General features: G+C 42.2%; 1 protein-coding gene across 2 annotated transcripts in view; it reads right to left on the bottom strand.

Annotated features, from left to right (window-relative positions):
• Positions 1–27,962, bottom strand: part of PAX3 (paired box 3) — a 111,310-nt gene that overhangs the window by 26,730 nt on the left and 56,618 nt on the right. For both annotated transcript variants that reach the window (XM_042853579.2, XM_005282530.4), the window contains exon 7: positions 6,699–6,904. In XM_042853579.2, coding sequence (XP_042709513.1) covers positions 6,699–6,904 — 206 coding nt within the window. The remainder of the gene's footprint in view (positions 1–6,698; positions 6,905–27,962) is intronic.

Genomic DNA, 27,962 nt, shown 5'->3' with positions numbered 1-27,962 from the left:
CCTCTTCCCTGCACCAAGCAGAGCTTGGACACTGGGCAAAAATCAAGTCCCACATTTAAAAGTCCTTAATCAAAGACATTTTCTAACCTGGAGGTGGTCTTCAAACTGATTCAGTAAAAATGGGTCAGGACATCTCAAACTGGATCTACACTACATTTCTAAACAGTTTTTAAATCAGTTTAGCAGACTGGTTTTTGAAACCTGCCAGAAAATGTCCCCAGTGGAGGCATGCCCAAATGTCTTACAAATAATGTGCCATGATGAGTGCATAGGTTGGAAAGAGAGAGCAAAGTTATGATTCTTTGGGTGACCATGCATCTTATTTTCTAATGCACAGGGGAGGCTTTTAAAGACAGCCTTAACTTTGCATTTCCAAGCTTCCTAGCATCTGTGATTTTGGATTCAGTTATTATGTTCCGTTAGGGCTAGATGCTGCCTAGATTGTGTGTGTCCTGATTAAGGGTCAGACAGAATTGCAGCCCTTGCATGCAGAGGAGTAAAGAAACTGCCTTGTCCGGACTCTTTCTGGGGTACATGGTGCCCCAAAGAGGGCTGGGGGGGGCAGGGCAGAGGCAGGATCATGGTTCCAGCCCCTCTGTCCTTGCACCAGCCAACAGAGTTGCCCCATGGAGAGAGTAAGGGTATGTCTACAGTGCAAAGAAAAACCCACTGCACTGCTTAGGTCAGTTGACTTGGGCTCGGGCTATAGGGCTAAAAATAGTAATGTAGATATTCCCACTTGGGCTGCAGCCTGGGCTCTGAGACCCTCCCCCCACCCTCGCCAGGTTTCATAGCTTGGGCTCAGCCTGAATGGGAACGTCTACACTGCTATTTTTAGCCCCGCAGCCCAAGCCCCGTGAGCCCGAGCCAGTTGACCTGGGCTCTGCAACGGAGTGCCTCAGGTTTTTCTTTGCACTGTAGACATATCCTAAAGAGGCACCACACAGCAGTTGATGTAATGGAGGCACAGCTCTGTGCACCAGGAAGCTGCAGGAGGCATTGTAGAGATGGTGCTGCTCTTAGTATGGGCTGTGCCTAAGTGGCACCGTCCGGCCCTTAAGTAACCGTGATAGTTATAAACCTGGTAATATTTACAACTTTCATTTCCACTTTAGCAAAGATATTTTCCTGATAAAAACCACTCACTATAATATCTGTTTTTATTTGCTTGCAACTTTCAAATGTGTCTCCTGTCAGGCTGAAATAGACTTGATCTCATCCCAGAGGTGATTTGTTTTTTCCTGAAAATTTTGAGAAACATGCATTCAACTATTTTTCAGATACAGAAAAGTGACAAAAATAAACTTTTTCGGTGTTTAAAAGTTTCAGTCTCAGAGCCTGCGTAGGAGATAACAAGCAGGAGAGCAACACAGGAAAGACCACACGATATGTAGAGATTGTCAAGGTAACAAGGCTGGGCCATTTGTGGTCAATTAAGTAACTCCCCAAAACAGCGTAAGAGGCCTGTACTCTAAGATGTTGGTATTAGCAGACAACTTGTACCGGGATAAAACTCTTGGGACAAAACCCCTCCTTTTTCATACTATTGAGTTAAAAACCAGACTCAAATTGAAGGACGTTTTTGTACCTTTTTATGCTCCTTTATCTATGGCTAGTAGTTTGTTTGCCTAGAAATCTCAGACATGTCAGCCAGACTTGTTGACCCATAGAGAGTGGGTGACTACCTCAGCATAACTAGAGCTGGTTGAAAATTTTCTGATGGAAGATTTTTCTGTAGGAAAATGCCATTTCATGAAACCTGAAGCTTTACCCAGGAATGTGTTGATTTTGCTGAAACAGTATTTTCAATAACGTCATTTTGATTTTTCATTTCAAAATGATTTTTTGTTTAGACCAGCGGTTCTCAAACTGGGGGTCAGGACCCCAAAGTGGGTCACAACACTGTTTTAATGGGATCACCAGGACTGGCCTTAGACTTGCTGGGACTCGGGGATGAAGCCTAAGTCTGAGCCCCACTGCCCAGCACTGAAGCCCTCAGGCTTTGGCGCCCCCACTCTGGGCAGCAGAGGTGGTGGGGCTTGGGCTTCGGTCCCCCTTCCCAGGGTCATGTAGTAATTTTGTTGTCAGAAGGGGGTCGCAATGCAATGCAGTTTGAGAAACCCTGGTTTAGACATTTATTTTATATTATTAAGAGTATAATTTTAAAAAGTCAAAATCAAAATGAAACATTTCTCTTTTTTAAAATTTCATTCCCAAGAAATTCTGGCTTTTCATTCCAATTCAGAACAATAAAAAATAAAATAAAATAAAATAAAATAAAAGGTTGAAATTCCATCCTGCAGAATGGAAATGGCTGTTCCCAACCAGCTCCATAACCATAATCTTCTACACACACAAAACCCCATCATTAGCATAGAGTTAAGGTAACTCAAGAGCATCGCCTGACCAAAAAAAAAAAAAATACAAATCCAAGTCATCACATGTGAAAGCAACATTAAATGTGTACAACTTCATCTCTAATATCTCTCACTACACAAACAAACATCATCACACTCACAAGCTCCCCACCTACAGAACAATCCCACTTCCTTTCTATCCTAACATATATGTCCATTTCCCCAATATCACACACATAAACTTTACCACTGTACACATGTCTATGGGAACAAACCTTAATCTAATTGAGAATGGAGTTCACATTCTGACTGAGTGTGACTTGAACTGGATATGCCCAATCTCCACCATACTCTTTACCTCCCTCTCCATCTCTGTGCCTCTCCCATATCATACAATTTATGTCTTAAGGGGAGAAGCTCCATCCGTAGCTGAGCTCTCTGTTACAATTTTTATGTAATTTTGGCTGCAAGTTTCTTTCCTCAGCTGGTAATAGAGTCTAGAACATTGTAAGGGGGGAGGGCAGTGATGGAGGGATATTAGAGTCAAAAATGTCTACGGGTATTTCTATACTGCAGTTAGACACACATAGCTGGCCTGCATCAGCTGACTCAGGCTCAAAGGGCTTGGGCTAAGGGGCTGTTTAATTGCGATGTAGAAATTTGGGCTCGGGCTGGAACCTGAGCTCTGGGACCCTCCCCCCTTGCAGGGTCCTAGAGCCTGGGCTTCAGTCTAAGCCCAAATATCTACACCTCAAATAAACAGCCCCTTAGCCCAAGCCCGAATCAGCTGGCATGGTTTTTAATTGCCATGTAGACATACCCTAAAGGAGCAGAAGTAGCAGCTCCACTATGGTAGGGTTACCATACGTCCGGATTTTCCCGGACATGTCCGGCTTTTTGGGCTCCAAATCCCCGTCCGGGGGGAAATCCCCAAAAGCCGGACATGTCCGGGAAAATCAGGACCGGCGGGGCTGGGCCGGGGGCTGGGCCGGGGGCCGGCCGTGCTGGGCCGGGAGCTGGGCCGGGGGCCGGCGGTGCCGAGCGCCGGGGGTGCCAAGCACCGGCGGTGCCGGGGGCGCCGAGCGCCGGGGGCCGGTGGGGCCTGGGGCCGGTGGGGCCGGGCCGGCGGGGCCGGGAGCCGGGGGCCGGCAGGGCCTGGCGCCGAGCGCCGGCGGTGCCGAGCAGGCCGGGGGTGCTCGGCCGGGGGTCCGGGGGCCGGCAGGGCCTGGCGCCGAGCGCCGGCGGTGCCGAGCGGGCCGGGGGTGCTCGGCCGGGGGTCCGGGGGCCGGGGGGTGCCGAGCGGGCCGGGGGTGCTCGGCCGGGGGCCTGGGGGCCGGGCCGGGGGGGGCCGAGCGGGCTGGGGGTGCTCGGCCGTGGGCCCGGGGGCCGGGCTAGGGGGTGCTGAGCGGGCCGGGGGTGCTCGGCCGGGGGCCTGGGGGCGGGGCCCCGTGGAGTGTCCTCCTTTTGGAGGCTCAAAATATGGTAACCCTACACTATGGAGGTGACTTCTCAGTCTGCCAAATGTTTTGTGGTTCCCCAGAGTGCAGCCTCATTCCAATAGAGTAGATGTGTCGGAATGGAGCTCCCGCAGTGAGGCCTTAAGACGCTGGAGGGAGGATTGGTTTTGGCTAGGGTGACCAGATGTCCCGATTTTATAGGGACAGTCCCGATTTTGGGGGCTTTTTCTTATATAGGCACCTATTACTCCCCACCCCCGTCCCGATTTTTTACACTTGCTATATGGTCACCCTAGTTTTGGCAGATATTTCGTAGTGTATAAAGACTAGTAACTGACATACAACAGTGGCTTCCTGCATGATAAAAACAGTATCTGCTGTTACCGTAGCCCGTGTGTGTGTGTGTGGGGGGAAATGACACAGCTACTGATAATGATCATTTTTCTAGGCTCCTATCATATTGTTCTCCTTAACCTCTGAGGATAGGACAAGAAGCAACGGTCTTAAATTGCAGCAAAGGCAGTTTAGGTTAGACATTAGGAAAAAATTCCCGTCAGGGTAGTTAAGCACTGGAATAAATTGCTTAGGGAGGTTGTGGAATCTCCATCATTGTCTAACCTGATCTTAAAAATCTCCAAACACCTGTCAGGGGTCATCCTGCCTCAATGCAGAGGACTGGACTAGATGACCTCTCAATGTCCCTTCCAGTCTTATGAGTCTATGATTGTTACCCACCCCCCGCAAAAAAAGGTAAATCAGCGAAAGATGATTAAGCAAAACTACGAATGCCATGTCACTATAGCCATTCATCTCCTCATCCTTAAATCACTTTGCAATTTTCCTTTTATGATTCTTCTTTTAGATCATGTCCTTCATACATGTGTTTTATGCAATACTGTGTACAATCTTCAGCTAGTGCTGAACCACTTTGTCAGACTTCTAGTGGTCCAGGCAGATGGAGAAGACTAAGCAAGTACCTACAGACTGGCTATTTCAGATGAAGCTCCTCTTTAATCCAGAAAAGCTTTAGTTCTGGTATTTTAATCATTGATTGACTGGGATCTTTCCTTCCACGCTGGGTTAAGTCAAAGATCCATATGTTAGAGGTACTAGGGAATTTGTGAGGCTGTAGATCATAGCATTGGTGAGAGTCTCAAGGGAACAGAGGAAGTCATACGGAATGTAAGAAGTCACAGGGTTAAAGCCACATTAAGACAGCTGTTATGTTAATGAGAGTTCTGCTTTTCTTCTAACTGTGGGTCACTAATTAAGAAAAATATTAATAACTTTTTTATTGTTTTTCACATTTGACGTTAAAGTTAATGTAGACTGGAACTCCATACACTAGAAGCTATTCTTACTCCTAATAGACCTAGTGTAGAAGATCATAGTTGTTATATTTGTGCACAGCACATCCCATTGTCACTGCCCAGTTTAGTCTAGTGCAGTACAATTCCATTTAAGATGCTGTCATCTGTTTTGTTGGCTTTTCACTCTCAGTAAAGGTGAGTAATATCAAGTAATAATGGAACTATGCCTCATTGAGTTTATCTTCTCAAAGAACTACAGTTCATCCACGCAGTAGATTTGCTTTCCCAATTGTAACAGGACAGTTACGAGAGCTTTGTGAACACTTCAGTAAGAAAGTCAAAAATGGGCAAAATTCAAAATGGCTGGATCCGTGAGGAAGTATACACAGCAATAGAGCTGTGTTGCAATTGGCACTCTTATTTTGCAAGGGTTAGCACCAATATTGTTTCAATTTACGGGGATTTGGAACATCCCGCCTCCCCAGGTTCAACTTCAAAAGAACTCAAAACATCAAAGCAAAATTCAGCCAAAGCAACCAAATTTCATTTGTTTTCCTTCCTGAAATATGTGCAGACACACATTTTGCCTGAGTTCAACACCCAAAGTTAAGCTTACCCAAGACCACTCAAGACTAGCTCAAAATGGGGCACAAATCCTTTGAAATGAATCACAATTGTTAGCAAATCTGATCCTTGTTTTCAGTTAGTAATGGAACTCCAAACCAGGCAAGTTTTGTATGATTTTGGGTTTGGTAGGAAGTAGTTCTCTTCGGCAACCATGAAGCAGAAAGTGTCTGATGCACTCTGAACCTAAACTCTTTGGGACAGTCCATTCCAGAATTGGCCAACTGGGGGGTTTGAAAACCCACTTTATGCCTATTTATATAATCCCACTATTTTCTCCATCAGAATTTTAATTTGTTTACATCTACTCAGATCCATATTATTTTGAAAATGTGTATGTCCAAGGATTTCTTAATTGAAGTGACAATGGGGATGAAAGGAGACACCATATACTTGAAATCTCGTCAACTTCATAAGTTAAAGTGCAAGTAGTTTCAGGTAGTACACGAGTCACCCTTTCAACTTTTGTGGTTTACAGTCAAATTTTCCTTTTTTCTTTTCTTTTTTTTTTAAATTCTCTCCCATGTTGCTGTCCAATACAAACCAGGGGAAACTAGCTACTTAATTATAGTGGGGGAAACAGTTAAACGGACTATATACAAAGTGTTGTCAAGTGTGCAAATTAAACAAATTGGGAAAATAGATAATTTTTTCTCTATTCTCTTTCCATTACATTCATTGTAAGTGTACCATGATCTGTAAACAACAAAAAATCTCTCCTTCAAAGTGATCCACAGTTATGAAAATCGGAAAATCATTGTCCATTGGTAGGTGTAAAAAAAAAAAACCCAACAACTGAGCTTATAAACAACCTGGCTTCTCATTTTTCCTTTTATCCCATATTATAGTTATACAAGAACATAAACAAAATGATGTATCAGCTTTCTAATAAACCTATGCAATGATGGAAAAGGAAACTGCTTTCTTTAGACAGCTTTTTAAACATGTACCTGAACCCGAGCCTCAGTAAGTTTGGCTCTTTGTGCAAGTTCTTCCCGAGTGTAAATATCAGGGTAGTGGGTCCTCTCAAAAGCTCTTTCCAGTTCTTCTAGTTGTTCTGCAGTAAAGGTTGTTCGACTACGACGCTGCTTTCTTTTTAAAGGTAAATCTGGTTCAGAATCTATGTCAGAGCCTTCATCAGATTGGGGTGCTGATGCTGGAAGAAAAATCAGGAAGCAATAAGGTTCTAGCTGACAAAACCAAAAGAAAAAGTAATCCATGATTTTTTTTTCCGCTGGGGAATAAATAGCTTCATATATAAATCTTGATTCATTTGGTAAACTTGATTCTAGAATGGACACACTCTAATCTGAGAGCAGAGGTAAATGCTACATTACAGTGTATTACTGGTACATTTGCTGAGATGAATGAATAATTCTCAACCATTTGTTCAATGAATGTATCCTCTTTTCCTGGCCCTGGGATATCTGGAAGCAGATTATGATTTCCTTGAATGTATTTGTTATTCAAACATATTCAATGAATTTTTTACTCTATCAGATTATTGCAGGTATTTGAAATACGATCTGTACTGCTTCATTTTCATTGGTCAGATAAGCCATACGGTCTTGATCCTTTCTCCTGATTGAGTAAACAAATAAGCACTTACAGCTAACTTAAAATTCTGCCCCAATGAACACCCGTGAGTGTGACTTTGAAATTCTTTTTTCATAGATGTGTCAGTAAAACCTGATTGCTCAAATTATTATGGAAATCGAATACAAAAAGGACATGAGCATATCTGAAGCAAATTCATTTTTAAATGTGATTAAATATTTGCATAACATCTTTTGCATTATTTGTCCAGTTCTGCAAATCTGCATGGTACTTCCACATCCATACAAGTATAATTCAACAGGATTATATTTTCATAATCATTTGCCACTTATTTATCTATCTTGTGCCTTCCTGAGACTCTGCTAGGTAGGTGTGGATAAGTGGTAATACTCATATAAGATCTCATCTGGTATTGTGTAGGGAGCTTATATAAGAATATGAGCACTGAGTATATACTAAGAGCTGTAGTTTGTGTTTGACCTTATTCTCCACTCTACTGTCAATTATTACTCAGCTCGTTGATAAGGGCCAAGTTCTTCAATGGAATTTTGCTCAATTAAGGATGGCAGAAGTTGAACCATTGTTTTTATTAGCTGCATATCAGTTGCTGGCACAAAAAGTACAATTGCTTTTAGCAAAAATAAAAATACACATGAAGGGCCAGGTTCATGTCTGATTGATTAAATTGACCTGCATCAGGGATGAATTAGGTCAAAGCAGTAAAGGTGCTTTTCCGACACCAGAATGTGTGTCTAACCATAAAACTCTGTCCTAAACAAAATAAGGATTATCCCACTGGAATATTATATCCCTCAACCCTCCCCCTTCAGTCTCTTCTTGGGATTCCACCATATGAGACAATGTTCATGTTCCAGCTGGGACACCATTAGTTTTCCACACTAACAGAGGCAGCCTGGGAGATGTGCTGAATGAGTGCATCCCATAGGTTCCCTAGATCTGCTCATGCTGGCGCTGCTAACCTTCTGGGCTGCACAGCCAATGCAAGATGCCCCTGTGGAACAGGGGTTACTGACAGATTACATGATGGTGCTCCCCTACCTCAACTGACTTTCCCCTACAAATGGGAAAGAGCCTTAATTACACTGTGACATTTACAAACATTTTAGGTCATCAGCAAGGGCAAAGATTAAAGAAAATAACGTAAGGATTTAAATTCTTATCAGATTCTTATACAGACCAAAATACCCCAAATGTATTTCAAGAACTTGTCCTTGTAATTTCTATGCAGTAGATTAATCACATCTAGAAAAGAATATAGTTAAGTGACTAACATAATGGCTCTATTGTTCTGTTTCTCATTGTTGTTTTTTTTCTAGAAATGAGCCTGACCCAAAATGCTTGTTTAAACACTCCCAAACTTTGGCTAGATTCAGATCAGAGCCATACTTTGCAAGTGGACTTTATTTTTATTATGGGCTAAACAAACAAATCCCCCAGATCCAACTTCCCCCAAATATGAGGAAGCTCAGATCTAGAAGTGATTTTGCAGCTCAAGCCCACCTCTCCTAGTTTCCTAGTCTCTATGGGGAGAAGATAGTAACATGGATGCAGGGAGAGCTCAGACACATGGTTCTGTGCAGTTGCTCTGTATCCCCATATCTATGGCCTTGGCTACACTTACCCGCTAGTTCGGCGGCTGGCAATCGAACTTCTGGGTTCGACTTATCGCGTCTAGTCTGGACGCGATAAGTCGAACCCGGAAGTGCTCGCCGTCGACTGCGGTACTCCAGCTCGGCGAGAGGAGTACCGCGGAGTCGACGGGGGAGCCTGCCTGCCGAGTGTGGACCAAGGTAAGTTCGAACTAAGGTACTTCGACTTCAGCTACGTTATTCACGTAGCTGAAGTTGCGTACCTTAGTTCGAATTAGGGGGGTAGTGTAGACCAAGCCTATAAGGCCTATGAAGTGTATACTGTGCAGACTCAAAATGTCTACAAATAGAGCAGAGAGACAAGGTGGGTGACGTAATATCTTTTATTGGACCAACTTCTGTTAGTGCGAGAGACAAGCTTTCAAGCCACAGAAGTTGGTCCAATAAAAAAATATTATCTCACCCATCTTGTCTCTCTAATATCCTGGGACCAACATGGCTACAACCACACTGCATAGACATACAGTACGTTTTCTTCCTTGTTCTGATGGGATGGGGGAGGGGTTAATATAGACTCCACTTCTATCTTATACTGACTTCATTTCAAAAGTCTCTTCCAGAACCCTGGCAACACCCTCTCTCCTCCTCCATCAGGTAATTGTAATAGAAAAGGGTGGGGTGAGGGGTGATATAAGGGCAGCAGCCCATGTGAGTGGAGACTATCCCAGCAGGCAAAAATTCCCTCATCCATTAAACTCTGCAAGGGAACCCATCCAGCAATGGGAAGGGGACTCCCCACTGATATTACAATTCATCATTTTATTGAAATACCTAGCACCACTTCTACCTTAAATAAAATGAAATAGATTATTGGTACAGACCCTGATATAAAATAATCTCCTGAACATGACTCATTCAAGCATAACTAAAAACACAAAGCCAGAACAGAAATCTCATTTTAACTCTAGCTAAAGAGACTGACTTGTTCAGTTCCAACTATTTTACATATTCAATTTCACTCAAGCTGTTTGAACCAATAAGTACACCTAATCTATTTACCCAGTCTTGCGTGTAGGAAAGACAAGGTCCTTTTACAGGCAACTCAGCTGAAGAGTTTATGAATTTCTGGATACACAGAGGAATAGCTATTGCTAGTACAGAGACGCTCAACAACACACTAACCAGTCAGATGTCTAAATGACTTCATAGATTGCTAGGATACAGCAATTAGATTAAGTTTAATCTCATCTGTAAACTATTTCAGTCATCCAGCCACAATAAATGTTTTGGGACCAATCCTGCAGGCATCTTGGCCAAAACTCCCATTTTAGTTCATAATTGTAATGCATTGAGAAGTACATACAACTCTCAGTCTCTCACCTCAATGAGAGCCTTGTCTGAGCAAGACTTGAAGGATTTGAGCCCTAAAATTAGAGTACCCACCCTATTTTTCAAATAAAATCCTTGAGAACAGACAGCATGATCTGCTGATTCCAAACAGTTTAATTCTATGTTTCAATGTGGTTCAAAACCCTCTTCATTATCAAGTAAAAATTCTAGCATATCATGAAATAAATACAACTCTTTGTTCTTTGAATTTGTCTTAGTTCCCAATATATTTGACCAAATCGTTTCAGGTCTTTTACCTTCTTCAGAACTTGCAGGGTTACAAACACAAGCATTAAACATTCCCGGAAGCTTAAAAAGAGGAAGAAACACAACCTTCTCTAAGTATATTCCCCACAGCGGCTCCAGACATAATCATTCTCTGTTGCTATGACAACTCAACTGGAACAGCTATATGGCTAATGAGCTAGACTAAGATAAGTTGGTGCTTCTGTTAGGCTACGTCTACACTACGGGGGGGATCGATTCAGATACGCAAATTCAGCTACGGGAATAGTGTAGCTGAATTCAACATATCTGATCCGACTTACCCGGCTGTGAGGACGGCAGCAAATCGACCGCCGCGGCTCCCTTGTCGACGGCGCTTACTCCTACCTGGGCTGGTGGAGTACACGCGTCGATTTGGGGATTGATTATCGCGTCCCGACGAGACGCAATAAATCGATCCCCGAGAGATTGATTTCTACCCGCCGATCCGGGCGGGTAGTGAAGACAAGCCCTTAGAAGAGCACAACAGAAATATTAATGGTTCTCTGTACCTGCCTGTGGTAAAACTTGAAACAGGACTCAGGAAACCCTGGTAGGTCCACTTTTGAGACACTTTCTCTGCCAAAAGCTCCCTTTGATTGGGAGGGATTTATAAGTTTATGAAGAACAATAGGAGTCTGGCCTTAAAACCTATGAACACCAGGAAGGAATCCATGAAAGGAAGCTCCAAACCGTGTCGATATCAGGGCCTCTTTCAGTACTTTTCTCACAGCATCCATCAGGAGCTAGGCTGATGCTGGCTGCCCTATCTATCTAAAGATATGTCTTCAAAGCTACAGTGGGGTATAGAGTACACCCAGAGCATGCCCAGCTAGCGTAGTCAGTGAGGAATTGCTTAGGAGCAGGAGCGACGGAAGCTCTCTAAAAGTGGAGGGGCTGCCAGCACCCAAACTGGGGCCCCACCCCCCACACCACCCTTTCTCCCTGAGCTCCCACCTTCATGCCACCCATTCCCCCTGAACCCCTGCACGCCCCGTCTCTGAGGCCCCGCCCCTGCAGCACCTCTCCCACCAAGACCCCGCCCCCACTCGCTCCTCTCCGCCCCTTCTCACCCGTTGTTTGCCTTACAGACGGTAAGAAGTGACGTGGCCAGGGTCCCCTGTCTCCCCCTGTTCTGGCACCTCTGCTTAGGTGAGGAAAGTAGAATGCCCTACACACCTGAAACCTATGGTATATTACCTACACAGCTTTCTACATGCCCAAGAAGTGCCTCCCACATCCACACTGCTATTGTTAGCAGTATAGTGTCCCACTACCACCCCCCTGCCAGAGCCTTTTTCCATCAGAGTGAAAGACTCCAAAAGTAGGGAAAGGCTAAGGCCTGGGGAGGTAGAGAAAGTTTCTGGCAGCTGGAGCCTTTCCCCATTGCCTCCCCACTGAGGTAGGCTTTCCTCACTACTTCCCCACTGCCAGACACCTGTAGCTACACACCACCGTGACATGTATGGAGACAGCTGCCTCTCACTGAGGCATGTAGCTACATGTATAGTGCCTGTACTCTACATGCTGCCCTAAATGTAAACAAGGCCTATGGTACTTAGATGCCCCCGCATCACGGTAGTATCTTAATGTCTCACAGTCTTTAATGTATTTATCCTTACAACACCCCAGGAGATAGTGAACTTCTATTATCCCCTTTTACAGATGGGGAACTGAGCCAGACACACACTAAGGGTAAAATTTTGAAAAGTGCCTAAGGCTCCTAACTGACATAAGTGCTTCTGAACATTTTGTCCTAAGTGACTTTCCCAAGGTCACATAGGAAGTATGTGGCAGAGCAGAGAGTTGAACCCAGTCAAGTCATAGAGGGATACCCTAACCAGTGAGCCATCCTTCCTCTCTATGGGGGAAGGGTTCCATTCACCCCAACCTCTACATAACTATCAGACTTACTCAGACTATCAAGGGAAATATGCATTTCATACTAGGAAAGTTAAAGTTGAAATGCATAGCTAAAGTGAAAATTGAATTAACCTCAGAATCCTCACCTGAATACTTTTAATAACTGGGGGCGGGGGGGGGGGGAGGTATTAGGTACATTTTAAAAAGACAATTTAAATGATTTTATAAACAGTGAACTATTTCTGATGTTTCCCTGTTTGCTGAAGATGCTGGCATCTTGTATACATGACAGGATAATGTATTTAGCACAGAAATATATGCTTAATTCCATTTCCATTCCACCTTAAGGCATGAAGGTAAAACAGGACTGCTAACCTGAACATTTTTCTCAGCAAAGTATCTAAGAATCTAGGTTAATGTATCTAATACAACTCATAAATTCTGAACTGGAATCACAAAATGAAGGAGAAAAATGAACCTCAGATTAAATGGCTTTCATATTCAGATGAGTTCATCACTACCATTCTACTCCAAACCTGACTATTGTTATTGAAAAATATAGAGTTCATTTGTCTCATCTGATCTGCATTATTAGAATCAGGCAAATGTAATCTCAAATGATAGCAGGCTGCCTGTACAACAGAGTGCATCATATTTTTCTTTATTGAAATCTGTTCAAACATGATGAATTTTTGACTGAAAAAACAACTCTTAATAAACTTTTAACCAGGCAAAAGGCCTATCAGGATATTGACCAAGCCCAGAAATAGACACATGTACCTAAGAAATTACAATGGTTTTGTAATGTACATTCTGACTCAGATACCCCTATTTACGGTACCTATGAGCAATCTCATATATTTCTATGATATTGCTGGCTTAGAAAGGTATTGAGTCTATAATGATGTGTGTGAGAGAGCGAGAGAGCAATTTATATATAAACACGGGAAGTAGGGTGGAGAGAAACAGAAAATAGGAGCTAACCTTTATAATTAGCCCAGAGAGGTTAGTACTCAAACCCCATTTTGCAGTAGCTGGAGGAAGAAGGAGCGTTGTCAGTTTCCAAAAACATCATGTACAGGACAACAATCACCCCACAGGATTACAAATTCCTCCCTTAAAAAGCAAATCAAAGTGGGAGGAGAAACCATAAGTGCCACCAGTGGACTAGCCATGAAGTTTAATTAAAGAAGGAATTACAGAATTAGAGAGCAATTCTTTGTTCGTTAACCCCTTGTGACCTGTTAGGTGGCCTTAGGAAATACTTCATCCTAGTTAACACTATTATGCACAAAACCTTTGCTCAATTTCATAGGGATTTGGTCACATGGAATTCTGTAATTATTGGTTTCCCAAAGCACATCATAAATAGGCATGCCCATACGAAAACAGAACAAAATAATTCATAAGCGCTCATTCTGTGCATTGTTTTTCTTCTCAGCACGACATTTCATTTGAATAATTAAATAACAAAAACATGACAACCATTTAAAAACCATATATTTATTTATTACAGATGCAACACAATGCACTTTAGAAGTGTCTGAAAAGAGGGATATCCTTCTGCAGAGCTTTGAAGGCAGAAATTTATTGGCAAACATTCAACTGTTATAAAATTACCCACACAAAAATCATACTGACTTTCTTCCACGCTAATAATCTTTGGTCTGCGCTAGAAGCACTGTATATAGCTGTGGATTTTGTTAAAATAAGACAAGACCAAAACCTATCTTAAACATCCCATTGGGCTAAGATTGATCTTTATATTTCCATTTGCCGTATCTTGTTATTTATTTTATGTAATATTAATTTAACATGACTTCCTCCCCTCTTCTCTATTACTTAAGTCTTTGAATGGGGCAACTCAATGTCTGATGCACCTATTTGGCTAATTGCAGAATGTTCTATACTTGTATACTTTAGCATTCAACACAGAGGACACAATGGGGCAGCTAACTGTTTTCTGATCTGAAGTAGCCTTTTACACTCAAAAAGATGTGAATGACCTCTATCATGTTTACTCGGGTGCAAGCCAGGAGGAGTGCAGCAAGGCTGATACCCCCACACAAACCCAGAGTAAATGACAAATGACACTTTCCCTTTGTGATCTTTGGGATTTTTGTTGACTTATTTGGAGGCTTTTGTTGGATCCTAAGAAATGGCCTGTGGCTGAGGCCTATTCTACCAATTTCCACGCTCCATCTGTGGTATCCATCAACAGGGCCTTTGCCCGCATTCAGGGCTCTGACACCTGCCTGGCAGGATGCAGGAGACACAAAGAAAGCTGAAGTGGATGAGAAGGGGGAGGTTGTTTTTTGGGGGGACGGTAGGGGCGGGTGGTGAGGTTAAACTGGATGCACAGTAGGGGTTAATCCAAACCAATCCAATCCAGAGACCTCGGCACCTGGAGACTCCCTGTCAACATTTATTTTCGATGGGAGAGGTAACAGAGTTCAAATGTAAATTAAAAAATATTACATATGTACTAAAAAAGAAAAGAGAGAGAAAGAAAGAGAGAGAGAATCTGTCATAGGGTTTCAGCCATAAGACTCTCCCTAGGCATTCTCCAAATAAATCTCCAGGGTTCATTTGCTATAAAAACTCCTAGCAGTGGTAGGTGGCAAGGCAATACATGCCTTTTTAGATCATTGTTTGTGTTAGGCTAAGCTTTCAGCAGCTGGCATTTTAACAGTTGATAGACCAAAAAAAAGTCAGGAGTCCTTTTTTCCACAAAAAAAGAAAGTCCTCAGAAAAACTAACTGGCATCTTAATTTCCTTCTAACATGTTTTCCCCCTCAGTGTTTCCATTTAAGGAAATATCTGTATTTGCATATGAAATATAAATAAGACTCTAGAGTCAACTGACTACTCTGCTCCCAGCCCAGCAGCTCTCCAAGTTGTGTTTCCCCTTCCCTACAGAAATGTAATGCTAGGCCTCTCGTCTCCCCCCAGTTTCCTCCTTCTGAAACCTCAGTTTCACAGCAAGGGGTCATTAAAAAGAAAATAAGCCCCTGCCAGGTCTGTGCTAATCAAAATAGTACAAATAAACTCTGACACTCAACAACTCCCCAAGTGCCCACAACCCTGGATGGAGAGTACAGATTAGTTATGAATATGGCAGGCAGCAGGGGACAAGTTCAGAAGGTCTAAAGTCACTACGCAGCCACCTGTGAGTTGTTTAAGACTCAGAACAGTACTATTGTATGTTTATTTAAGATAAGGGCTATGGAACGTGTTCCACAGCTCAGCAACTGACCCAAAATTTCTGAATTGCACTGCTTCTGTTATAACACTCTTGGAAATGAGTGGTTTTGGCTGGTTTATCAAGTCTCAGTGCTGTCATTTAATCCATGCCATTGTTTTCTTTCTGTGCTGCATCTTTATGATTTTTTCCCCTTCTTTACCATTTGTGTTTTTTGGTTTTAAATGGGCACTGCCTTCTGTTAGGTCTCATTGTGAAATATAAATCCACCCAAGTGTGAACAACTGGGCTTCTTTAATCTGACAAAAAAAAATGAAACTTACATCAAAAAATTAAAACAAGATATTTCCCAGGGAAGTTACAATGAAAATGCACTCATGCTGCTAGATTTTCTTACTACAGTGTGAAAGGTGATATTTTGTCAGGATCAGAAACCATTTTACAAACAATGATAATTTTTAAGTTAGAAAAGCCATTAAATGGTTTGGAACAGTTTGGAATACTGGGGATAAAAATCAGCAAGATCCCTTTTAACCCTTTATATAGGCACTTAGGCAACTAATTTTTTTTTTTAAAAGAACTACCGTCTGTTCTAGACATGAATATGTCTCATCTACAAGCATTAAGTCACACTCCAACTACCCCTTTGAAAACTGCTGCAATTCGCAAAGGGCATACTTAGAAAAACATTTAAAATGGCTCTTTAAAACTCCACAGGCACCTCAACAAAATTCTTCAGTGAGAGAAAGCGACCCGAGGCAAGAAAACGTATTACTATTTAAGTAAACTGATTAATAAAGTAATTAATCAGTTAACAGAATCCAAAAGAATATGCCTATCTACTAAGAATTCTAAACTGTGGCCTGATAACGTCAGTGGGATGGAAAGACCAGACAATGTAGCTCTAAAAGTTCTTTTCTTGACAATAGATGATAAATTTTTATTTTCTTTGGACAGAATCACACGATCAATGAGCTCCGTAGACCAAGGTGAAAAGGAAAACAGTAGCTGTAGTAAAGGGAAAGGGCCAACAGTGACTTTTATTTACAATTGCCAAGAGACAGGCTATTATTGACCATATGTGCCACAATCACCCTCCTTATCATGGGTTGGCCATCAGGTCCATTGGGAGCTGTTAATGAACTGGGTAATTGAGCTGCTGACATGTGTTACCAAAACAAAACAATAGGAAGAAGAGACAAATGAACATTTTATTTGCCAATCAGAGTAGGTTCCGCTTTTCAGAGAGCTGCAGCTAAGTAAGTGGCTGAATACATAAAACAGTGCATTGAAGGCAAGCAGATGCATGCACAATAATGGTTAACTGACAGCTTATGGCCCATCTGTGCTTAACATTTTGTTAAAAAATTACTTGACTTGCTAAAGAGACAAATCATACAGCTGCCCCAAGTGCTGCATTATAAGAGATAAATCATTAGCTAAACTGTTTCATGCTTAAAATGACAATGCATATTAACAGTTATGCCAGGACATTTTGTCAGCACAGCTTGATGCAGTTATAACTTACAAAAAATGTGACAGCTCATAGCTATTCAACAGAAGAGAATGACAACACTGTGAAAACAATTTCACCAAGCAAACAATAGACAATTCATATTATCTTCTTTTTAAAAATAATTTCTATAATATTTTTTAAATGATGAAATAATATGCAAAGGCAAACAAGGCCACTGTCTAAGTGTTCTGCACCATTAAACTGCTTGCATATACTTCATTCAAAACCACAGAGCATCAAAAGGGAACACATTCCACTTTAAATATCATCAAAGACAGCATTGCCAGTACTGAGAATCAAATGGCTAATTCTCCACTGAAAGGATGAATAATTTTAAAAAGGAAAGGAAGGGGATACAACAAATGCAATAACTGAACAACTTCTCCTCCCATTCCAAAAACGAGACTTGCTTTGTTGGAACAAGTAACATGAAACCATCGGGTGAAACATGATTTAGGGCTTGATCCTGCTCTCACTTGCACAATACTGATTTACACCAGTGAATTATTATTATTAATCATTATTATTTATACTGCAGTAGCACCAGGAGGCTGCAGTCAGGATTGGGGGCTCATTGTACAGCTGGGTGCTGTACATGATCCCTGCCTTGAAAAACTTACAATCTAAAACCTCAATTGTGCAAATATTCACCCCGGGAGTAACTTCGTATTTATGAATAGTCCCATTGAACTCAACGGAACTACTCATATACATAAAGTTACTCACGTGCATGAGTGTTTGCCAGTTCAAATCCCAAGAAACCAGTGCAAGTGGCAACAGAAACAAGCTCATAACTCCGGGTCGGGTCCTACACTCCTTATCCAGATAAACAGTTCCATTGAACCCGATTCTCCTCTTCGGTCTCATCTATTTGAGAAAGTTGCAATAGTTTAACCACAAGTGTGAATTTAAACTGATTTCATTGAACTGGCACAAACCCCTGTGTGGACATTCTTATTATGGTTTAAGTGTGACTCTCCCGCCTCTCCCTCCTCCCCCCATCTTGATTGAGAACAGGTTTAAGCTAAACTGGAATAAGCCATTTTTAAACCAAAATGTGTGTCCACATACATTTGCTCTGGTTTAAACAACTAATTTAAGTTAAATTGGTGCAACTTTCCCATATAGACAAGGCCTCTTGCTGGTTTTATGCCATTGTAACCAGGGCCGGATTAACTCCCCTGTGGGCCCGGGGCTATTAGATTTTGTGGGGCCCCTGTATACAAGTCTTTTTCCTAATTTAAAACAAAAAGATCACAATTATGGCATCGAGGCTATTAATGCCATACTAAACTTGCCTTTTAATTAACATAAAGCCGTTCTGTGGTTACATTTCAGTCTTCAAACATGTAGAATATAGTTAATTCAAAATAGCCTATTTCTTACCTTAGAACAGCTGTTATATTAGTTTCTTTCTGGGAGGGAGTTTGGGTGCAGGTGGGGGCTCCAGGATGGGGCAGAGTGTTGGGGTACAGGAGAGGGTGAGGGGTGCAGGCTCTGGGAGGCAGTTTGGTGCAGGAGAGGGTGCGAGGTGCAGGCTCCGGCCAGGAGATGCTTACCACAGGCGGCTCCCAGCCGATGGTGCAGCAGGGCTCCGGCAGGCTGCCCGCCTGCATGCCTGCCATAGCCCCACGCCACTCCCGGAAGCGGCCAGCTGCCGGCATATCTCTGCGCAACCCCGGGGGGAGGGGAACAGCGTCTCCAGGAGCTGCCCACGCTCATTCCTGCCCAATGGGAGCTGCGGGGACGGTGCTGGGGCGGAGCTGTCTCCTCCCACCCCACCAGGGGCCACAGAGATGTGCCAGCAGCTGGCCACTTCCAGGAGCGGCATGGGGCCACTGCATGCGGCAGCCTGCCTGAGCCCTGCTGCACTGGGGCCTCCCTTAGCTCAGGGCCCTGGGCTGCAGCCCTTAAAGCCCCTGCATTAATCCAGCCCTGATTGTAACCCTACTGACCTCAATGGAGTTACTTTTGATTTCTGCTGTTGTGGGAGAAGAATCAGGCCCATTGGGCAAAGCAGGTAGGATTTGGCATTTACTGAATATTTCACATAATTCTTAAAAGTACAGCATTGTTCAAAAGAAAAGAGCAGGTATTGAGGTAACCCTAATGGCACATAGTACACAAGATAGATCTAACACACACTCCTAGAGAGAGACACCACTTTGTCATGTGGTCCTGAGGATCTGTCTACACTGAGGTATGATTCTGCAGCTAATCTAGGTGTCTCACTAAAAATAGCAGTGAAGACATGGTGGGGTGGGCTTCAGCGCAGCCTAGCAACACAAGTCCATACCCAAGGTTGCAAGCAGGTTTGTACAGACAGCGCTGAAGCCTGCCTGCTGACTGTTATACCTGCCATTAGGCTAAATGCACTGAATAAACTGTTTGCTGCAAGAAGTTTGCCCAAATGTATTTCTTACCCTCAAAACAAGGGGAGGTTGACAATTTCCTGTCAAAATGTTTTCTTGACAGAAAATTGGATTTTTGACAATATTAAAAATTTTAGAGAAAGACAGGTTTCCTCACAAATTGGGTTTTTTCATCAAGAAACTGAAAAATTTCTGGCCGAAATCTAAAAAAAGTTTAGATTTTTGGCATTTTTCAGCCAAAACACAAAACCAAACCAAAACCAAACTGGTTTTCAGTTGCTGAAAAGTTCTCAGGTTTCAGCTTTTTGGATTTTTTTTTTTTAATTAAAAGTCAATGTTTTTCACTGAAAACATTCTTGTTTTCAACAAAATTTTTAAAACCCAGTTTTCCAGCCAGCTGTACTCAAAACCTAAATTTAATCCCATTGAAGTCAAGCAAGATGGAGGCTGTTGACACTTCCTTAAAACCCACCAGCTTCTACCAAAGTTCCTAGTCCTGGAAGGTGCTGAGCCCTCTACTCCCACTAGGCCAGGGACAATTTCCACCTTTGGGTTAGTACAGTACCTAGCACAATGGAACCTTGATCCTGGCTACAGCCTCCCTGGAAGGTAAGGGTGCTCTTCAGCTCTCAGGAGGCTCTCACCACTTTGCAGGATTTCAGGCCAAAGCTGTTTCCTCAGGAAACAACAAGTGGGATGCAGGATTCCTTAGGATACAGGTTTTCCTAGGATACATGATGTGGTTCCATTTATTATGGTCCCATTTGCTCTGTTATGGTAATTAACATGGGTCTGTTTCTCCATCAGACATTTCCAGATTCTGTTTCTCATGCTGTTAAGTTTCTGTATCCACTAGTTCCTGAAGTCCTTTAATTGCTCTCCTCTCCCCTCCCCAATAGCTGTCATCTGATTGTTTGAGGTGGGACTCCTACACAAACCCAGGGCTGGTTAAGCTAGTTCTGGGCAAACAAGTCTCATAAAAGCTATTAGAATTCAAATACGTCACCTAATCTTACAAATATCAGTATTACATGCACTAAGTGGGAGGAGAGGGCAGCTAAATCAAGACAAATGCTAATATTTTATTAGATGCAATACCAAAAATCTTAAGAACAAATTATGTAAGAAGACTGCCTCAGCCACGCTTAGCCAAAAAGCTACAGGAAATTTTTGGCCATAGTCTTTTAATAATAAACAGTCTAGTAAAGAGAGAAAGTTTGAGACATTGCTTTAAATATATATATATATATAAACAGAAGCAATTTATACAACTTAGTATATGTTAACAAGAAACACGTTGAGCTTCATTTTAAAGGAATACATTTTAAAGTACACAGTTCTCTGTAGTTCAATGCACACAAAAAACATAGAACGGTATTCAGAAAGGCAATTTTAAAAACTACTGAATGGATTTGGGATGCCCAGTTGTATATCTATATGATAGCAGCACCATGTCAAGCTACTGTAAAAAATGCATGAAGTCAGTGCACACTGAGCAGCCCCTCCTTTGATTATTCACATACATGCCCCTGCTATGTTTGCTCTTCTTTGCATTTGTAAACAGATGCTGACAACTGTTCTTGTCCTTTGTTCAAACAATGACCATTATAACCAACAAGAAAATTAATAGCAGATGAACACAATTAATTAGGCTGAAACTAAAATATTTTACTTATGAACATTCTCCCACCCAAATCTTCTTTTAATTTCTTGTAGATATCAATGATAATAAAAACTATCACTACTCTGAATTATTAGCTCCTCCAGAAGAGTTGAAAAAGTAACACTTTGGTTGTATGGTCTACTGTAAGGTTAATAAATATACCAACTCTTTCCCTATATTTCAATCAAAATAAATATTATATATATAATATATATACACACAGTATACTTCAAGTATAAATCTTGCCAGTCTCATATGTTTATATATATGATTATAACATATAAGACTGGTAAGATTTATACTAGCATATTTTACAGACTTTTTGGATTTACTGGTACTATGAGACAGAATATGTATATCTCTTGTCTCTTGCAAAGTGATATTTACCTTGAATAAGTACTTGTTTATAGATCAAATACAGATAAGGAGCCAAGTTTACATTTACATTAAGTCCCTTTATGCTTCTCTGACATTGTAAACGTGCCTTAAATTGCGCATAAAGTACATTTATGGAATGTAAATGACAATGAGACTCGTGCTCATGTAAACGTTTGTTACTTAATTTGTTACTTTTTGTTTCTTTGCTTTATGCATTTTATCATAGTTGGCTGGGAGTTCTGTGGTTGTCTTGTGTAACCATTTAATACAAAAGAGATCTTAAAACATTTTTTTTTTTTCAAAATAATTTCACCATAAAATGTATCCCTCTAAATCGTTATGAGCAGGAAAATGAAACCTAATCATAACAAATAAAGTCACTTTCACTTCCATGAAGTGAGACGGCAGAAATACAAATCTTACAACATGACAGAAAAAGTACATTCCTGTTTGCTAACTACCGTAATTCCATCACATTTGTTTAGTGTACTTCAAGATGCAATACTGAGGTGCTCTAGAAGTAGTTGACACCCCATAATGCCTTTTGGCATCCAGGATGGAGGAACTGCAAACCACTGATGTTGGGCAGAGGGCTGCCAAGGGCTCATGAGAATGGGAGAAGGTAAGATGAAGCTACTGAACAAAGGAATTCAAAAGACCTGTATTCAGTTTTCAGCTCAGCCACAAGACCTGGGTATGACCTTGGGCAAGTCACTAAATCTATCCTGTATCCCAGTTCTCCATCTATATCATGGGGCTAATATCACACAGCGGTTTGTGAGGATAAACTATATTAATGATTGTGAGGTACTCAGATGTTATAAGTACCTAAATAGACAGAAAGACAGACAGAAGCTATACACTTATGTTGAATATATGCACTTGTGTGAAAAAATAAATGGCCATGCCTCCTGGCCAACCGATTTATTTTCATGCCCTCTTCCTCTCGGTCTTATCTGCAATTAGAACTTTTCAGCTTTAATAGTATGTACACTAGTAGATGTACAGGATTCCCAGTTTCTCTCCATCTTCTGAAGAGTCCTAGAGCCAGTGGTGAAAGTAACTTAAAGGCCTTACCGGTACGCTGGAGTCCTGAGCAGGCGCATGACCTCAACCAGAAGAGGCATGGCCTCAACCAGAAGAGGCAGGGCCTTTAAATAAAGATTTAAAGGTCCCGCTCCGGCTGCAGCTGGGAGCCCTGGGGCCTTTAAATCACCCCCGCAGCTACCAGCTGCAGAGGCGGCAGGGAGCCCTGGGGCTAAGGGGTGATTTAAAGGGCCCGGGGCTCTGGCTGCCGCCGCTAACGGGCCCTTTAAATCACCAACGGAGCCCTGCCGCCACTACCCCGGGCCTCCGGCAGCCGGGCTCGGGCGGCGCTTTAAAGGGCCGGGGCTCCCCACAGCGGCAGGCCCTTTAAATCGCTGCCTGAGCCTGGCTACCGGAGCCCCGGGACTCGGGAGGCGATTTAAAGGATCCGGGGCTCCAGCTGCTGCAGGGAGCCCTGGGCCCTTTAAAGCGCCAGCCTGGGGAAGCCGGTCTGGTCCAGCACGGCATACCAGCTTTTGCCAGTACGCTATACTGGACCAGACTGGCTTACTTTCACCTCTGCCTAGAGCACCTCAGTATTGCATCTTGAAGTATACTAAACAAATGTGATGTAATGAGTTAGCAAATGGGAATGTAATTTTTCTCTGTCAAATGTGGCAAGGTTTGTATTTCTGTTGTTTCAGTAAGGCACACAGAAGGTTTTCTACATTTAAGTGCCACTTAGGCAAATTGTAGCCTTTGTGCCCAATTCAGAGAATATTTCCAACAAACCAAATACATGATATAATAATACTTTACATTTATATACTACCTTGCATGCCAAAGTGCTGTACCAACTATGGTTTATACACACCAACACTCCTGAAATGCAACTGCCTCAGGGGTTGATGGTAGCAATTAGCATACACCATCCTGCAGAAGACTGAGAGGAGGAGCGATATTAATTTAAAAAACTGGGTGCAAACCTATATTGTTACAGAAATTGCCGTGCTACGAGCATCCCAGCAGGGCAGACAAAATAAACTTCATGATTCTCATACATTTCCCCTTTTGAAGTACCATGTACCAGTGCAAAGCTGAAGAGAAACTACTGGGATGTGAACCTGTAGTTTCAGTGTGTCTTTGTATTCCAACTCTTTTAGTTAGACTTAAATCATCCCTGAGATAGCCCGTCCAGACAGAAACATACACCTATATTTGTTTAATGTAAAAGAGCAAATTGACTGATGACAGTGGAAAAGAGTTGGGGACTGAAGATATGGAATAAGGAAATGCAGACTTCTAAATGGTAGTCTTTTCACCGAAGGACTTTAGATCAAGCTTTTAGAGGTGTATATGGCCCGCAGTCATGCGCAGATATCAATAACTAAGACACATATAATAGGCACAATGTACATGATCCTTAATTTGGTACTCTGTTTTCAGAAATGAATAAAAAGTTGAGAAAGCTGATGAAATAGCCTGCATTTTCTGAAACAAGAAAGAAGAATTTTTGGCTCGATCACACTCACATTAAAATTGATAGGGATTTTATTCTTGATTACCATAGCTGGACAAGAGGGCAATAGCCCAGATAACAGTGAAAATAGTTGTGAAAAGATTTGGAATGTTTTATGGTAGGCAAAACTACAAGACAGTCTATGAAGGTCATTAAATGACTGAATTCATATCTGGTTGCTGACTTCATTATGATAATTCTTAATGCTTATCCTTATACTCAGGTTTGTTGTTATTTCAATGATGTCTCATCCTTGCAACAAAAAGGCAGTGATCACAGCTCAGGATTGGGCCCAAAATTATTTACATAGCTGCTTTCACATCATATATGGATTGTTGTCATTAGGTTGTAGAATTAATAATCGTCATCAGCTTTAAGGCTTTCTTTGTTTAACAGGAGCTTCACAAGGCATTTCTTTGAATGAAAAGCTAAGGTTGAATGAAGAATGCTCACTGTGCATCCTGCTTCATCCCCCTGATCTTAAAATGATATAGTACCATTGAACTGAATGCATATTTGTTCTACTCTTGTTTGAGCTGAGAATTCTGCAGCTTGTGCAGCCTTACATATGAGATGCTGCATGCCCAGCAGCACGTAGGGGAGTGGGTCTTAACAGCTTGATGGTAAGACATGTTAATAAGTAACTCCTCTTAGGGGAAAGATAAAAGTCAGCATAGCTCTAATAATTTCTACATGTAACCTGAGAACTCAGGGAACCACACTGAAGCTTTACCATGTGCAAAACCAGACAACAGGCTTCTTTAAAGTGGACTCTTCCCAGCCTCAAGCTGCTTGGCACCCACCCACCGCCCCCTTGTGAATGAGCAGAGTCCTCCAGGCACAGAGTCATAGAAAGCTAAAATTTGCTTCCTCCATGCCCTGTTAGAAGCTCTGCATCAGAAAGCGGACAAGGTACAATTGACTCTCTCTGTTACTTAGGGTGACCATACGTCCCATTTGGGCCAGGACAGTCCCTTTTTTAAGCCCTGTCCTGGCCGTCCTGACTCTTTTTCCAAAAGGAGGCATTTCTCCTGTTTGCTCTTGCTGGCTTGATCAATTGTCAAGCGCAAACAGGACAAATGCCCACTTTTGTCAAAAAAGTGGGGTGCAGTATGGAGTGGGGGAGCGGAGATGTCAGCCCCCTGCAGGGGAAGGCAGGGCTGGGGAGTGGGAATGAATCAGTGTTCCAGCATGCGGGGCCCCTGCAGGGTTCCAGCAACCGGCCAACAGCTTGGCACGGGGGAGGGGGTTTCCAGCAACAGCATGGGGAGGGGTCCTCGGGTGAGCAGCTGTGGGGTCCCATTTTCTCTTTGGGAAATATGGTCACCCTACTATTACTGAGGAAAAAAATTATGCTTTATCTGTGAGTACTACCATGGCAGAAAAGTTGAATTGACACAGCTGAGAAGCAGCTAAAATAGACATGTAAGGAGGACTTAACAGGCCAAAACCCAGGGATGACAAATGTGGTCCAATGTCTCTGAACAAATGGAAACAGAAAAAAATAAATCAGACTTCTTATGCCTACAAAGTCAAGACACTGGAAATCAAACTAGGGTTGAAACACACTCATCCTTTGTGTGAACTGAAACACTGGTCTGGTGGTCTCTATGGACAAAATACCTTCATTACTTAGATAACATGAGCAAGAAAGCCATACATCCATGTGGAAAAAACAGAGAATTCTCAATAGTAAGCTGGCAGCTGCATAAGATGCCAGAGATACAATTATTTTAATCAAGGGAAGGAATCTGCATGAGCGGGAAAAGGAATGAAATAGAATGTTAATGACAAGGTCCCACTTACACTAATATGGGGAAATAAACAGCATCCATTTTAACAAGGTTCCCACAAAATAAAAAAAATGTTCCAGCCTTGTTGCATTCGGATAAACTCACGGTAACATACAAGTCAAACTGTAACCGATCCTTCTAGAATCCACAATGGATCCAATCCTGCAGTTCTTACTCAGTCAAAACTCCTACTGGTATCCATGTAAATTTTGACTGAGAAGGACAGCAGTACTTGGCCCTATACGTTGAAATAGGAACACCCCAGGATGGTCATCAGAAAAATAACGTGAACAACCAACATAGAAATCTCCCTATATAGACACAATACGTAAAGGAGCCCAAGAGAGTCAGGTGCTCTGAATTTCAACAGCAGTTACATACTTAACTCCCTTTGGCTCCTTTGAATATCCCAGCTTAAAACAATGCAAGTAAAATGAACTGAGTTCTGCCCTGATTTACACTCTGTGGGTTACACAAAGTATAACTCCAGGCAGAATTTGGCCCAAAGTGTATCAAGAGTCCCATAAAGGAAGTACATGAAAAATACGAGGCCAACACTTGACCTTCACTCAGGAATATAATACGGCTAAAATTAACTTGAAGCAGGGACTGAATGTACTGACGGGTGAATGTAGAGAGTATATTTCAAATCAGAAGCCAGAATGCATAATAGAAGAGAAATCAGAATAATACTAATTTTTAAAATATCAATATGCACTCAGCTCCCATCCCAGCACATCCCAGGAGTTTGCAAAAAGAAACAGCGTAGATTAGCTCAGGTGCCAGCTATTCACAGCACAGCACTTGAACAGGCTTTCCCAGTGGCTTCCATCTTACTATTCTAAGAGCAGGGGCCTTGCCATGCTCAATGACAAGAGGCTGCAGGGATGCATGGGGGGAGCAAACGTTACACATAAAGGTACTCCACAGGTTTAGTAAGGGACAGTCTTGGTGCCTTATTCCTGCTCCTGTCCTTCGCAAGCATTATGCATCCCCGTGATAGCTGCTTTTGCAGTGCAATGCGTCCTCATCCCTAGCAATGTGTCTCTACCTCTTACTGCTATAACGGAGCACACAATGAATAGACAACATGTAATTGCTGGTCACCAAACATATCCTGTGACATGCAGCCACGTGTTTCTTACCGCTTTAATAATTGTAAGCAATTGCTCCAGTAACAGTCACAAAAATACCAAGCATTTGTAGAACTGTTAGGCTGATCTCAGCTGCAGCTATATGCAGGGAGTATTAATAATAATTTTGCATGATTTAGGCACCAATCTTGCTCCCGTTAAAATCAATAGCAAAACTCCCAGTGACTTCAACTGCAGCAGGAGCCAGCCCAATGGTAAACTACTGGCTACTGCTATGATGCTAAAATAGCTGGATGGGTACAAAACTGACTAAAAAACCATGAAAGCTGTGAATCCGACAGTTTTCTGTAGGTGGAAAGAAGTTAACCATTGGGCCTCTTTAAGTTCCCTTTGGGAATCTTCCTTAAGTTCCTTTGCAGTATAATGTGTATAAGTTATTTAGATGAGAAGATCTATTGCAAAATACAAAGTTTTCAGATAACAGAGGAATTGGATGGACTAACCACTGCATACCCTACTTGTATTTCAAATGATAAACTATCCAAATAAATGTATATGGTTATTGATTATTATCAGGACAAATGCTGACTCTATACCAATGGCCATATTGCATCCTCACAGTTTATTTATCAGGAACCTCAATTAAGTAAGGTTATAGGATTGGCCAATATAAATATTGTACTCAAATAAGCTAGATGTGAGATAGCACTATGATTTCTGCTAACTTTAAAATTGCTCTGGTGATTCCTTCCCTTTGAAAACCACAATACATTCTTTCCTCCTGTCCTTGAAACCCAATACATGCACCCTCTCTGCAAAAACTGAGGCCAGCCTTCCAACTAACACATGCTGCTGCCCTGATCCACTCTGATCCCTACCTCCAAGAGATAACCAGTCCTCCTCTGATCTTTCCCTATTCCCACTGAAATCTTCCTGCACCTCAGAGAGTCTCTGTTCTTCCTCTGGTC

Source organism: Chrysemys picta, chromosome 9, assembly GCF_011386835.1.
Source record: "Chrysemys picta bellii isolate R12L10 chromosome 9, ASM1138683v2, whole genome shotgun sequence".
In the NCBI taxonomy this organism is placed as follows: domain Eukaryota; kingdom Metazoa; phylum Chordata; order Testudines; family Emydidae; genus Chrysemys; species Chrysemys picta.
The sequence above is the reverse complement of the archived record's forward strand: the minus strand, read 5'-3'. Positions and strand labels throughout refer to the sequence as shown.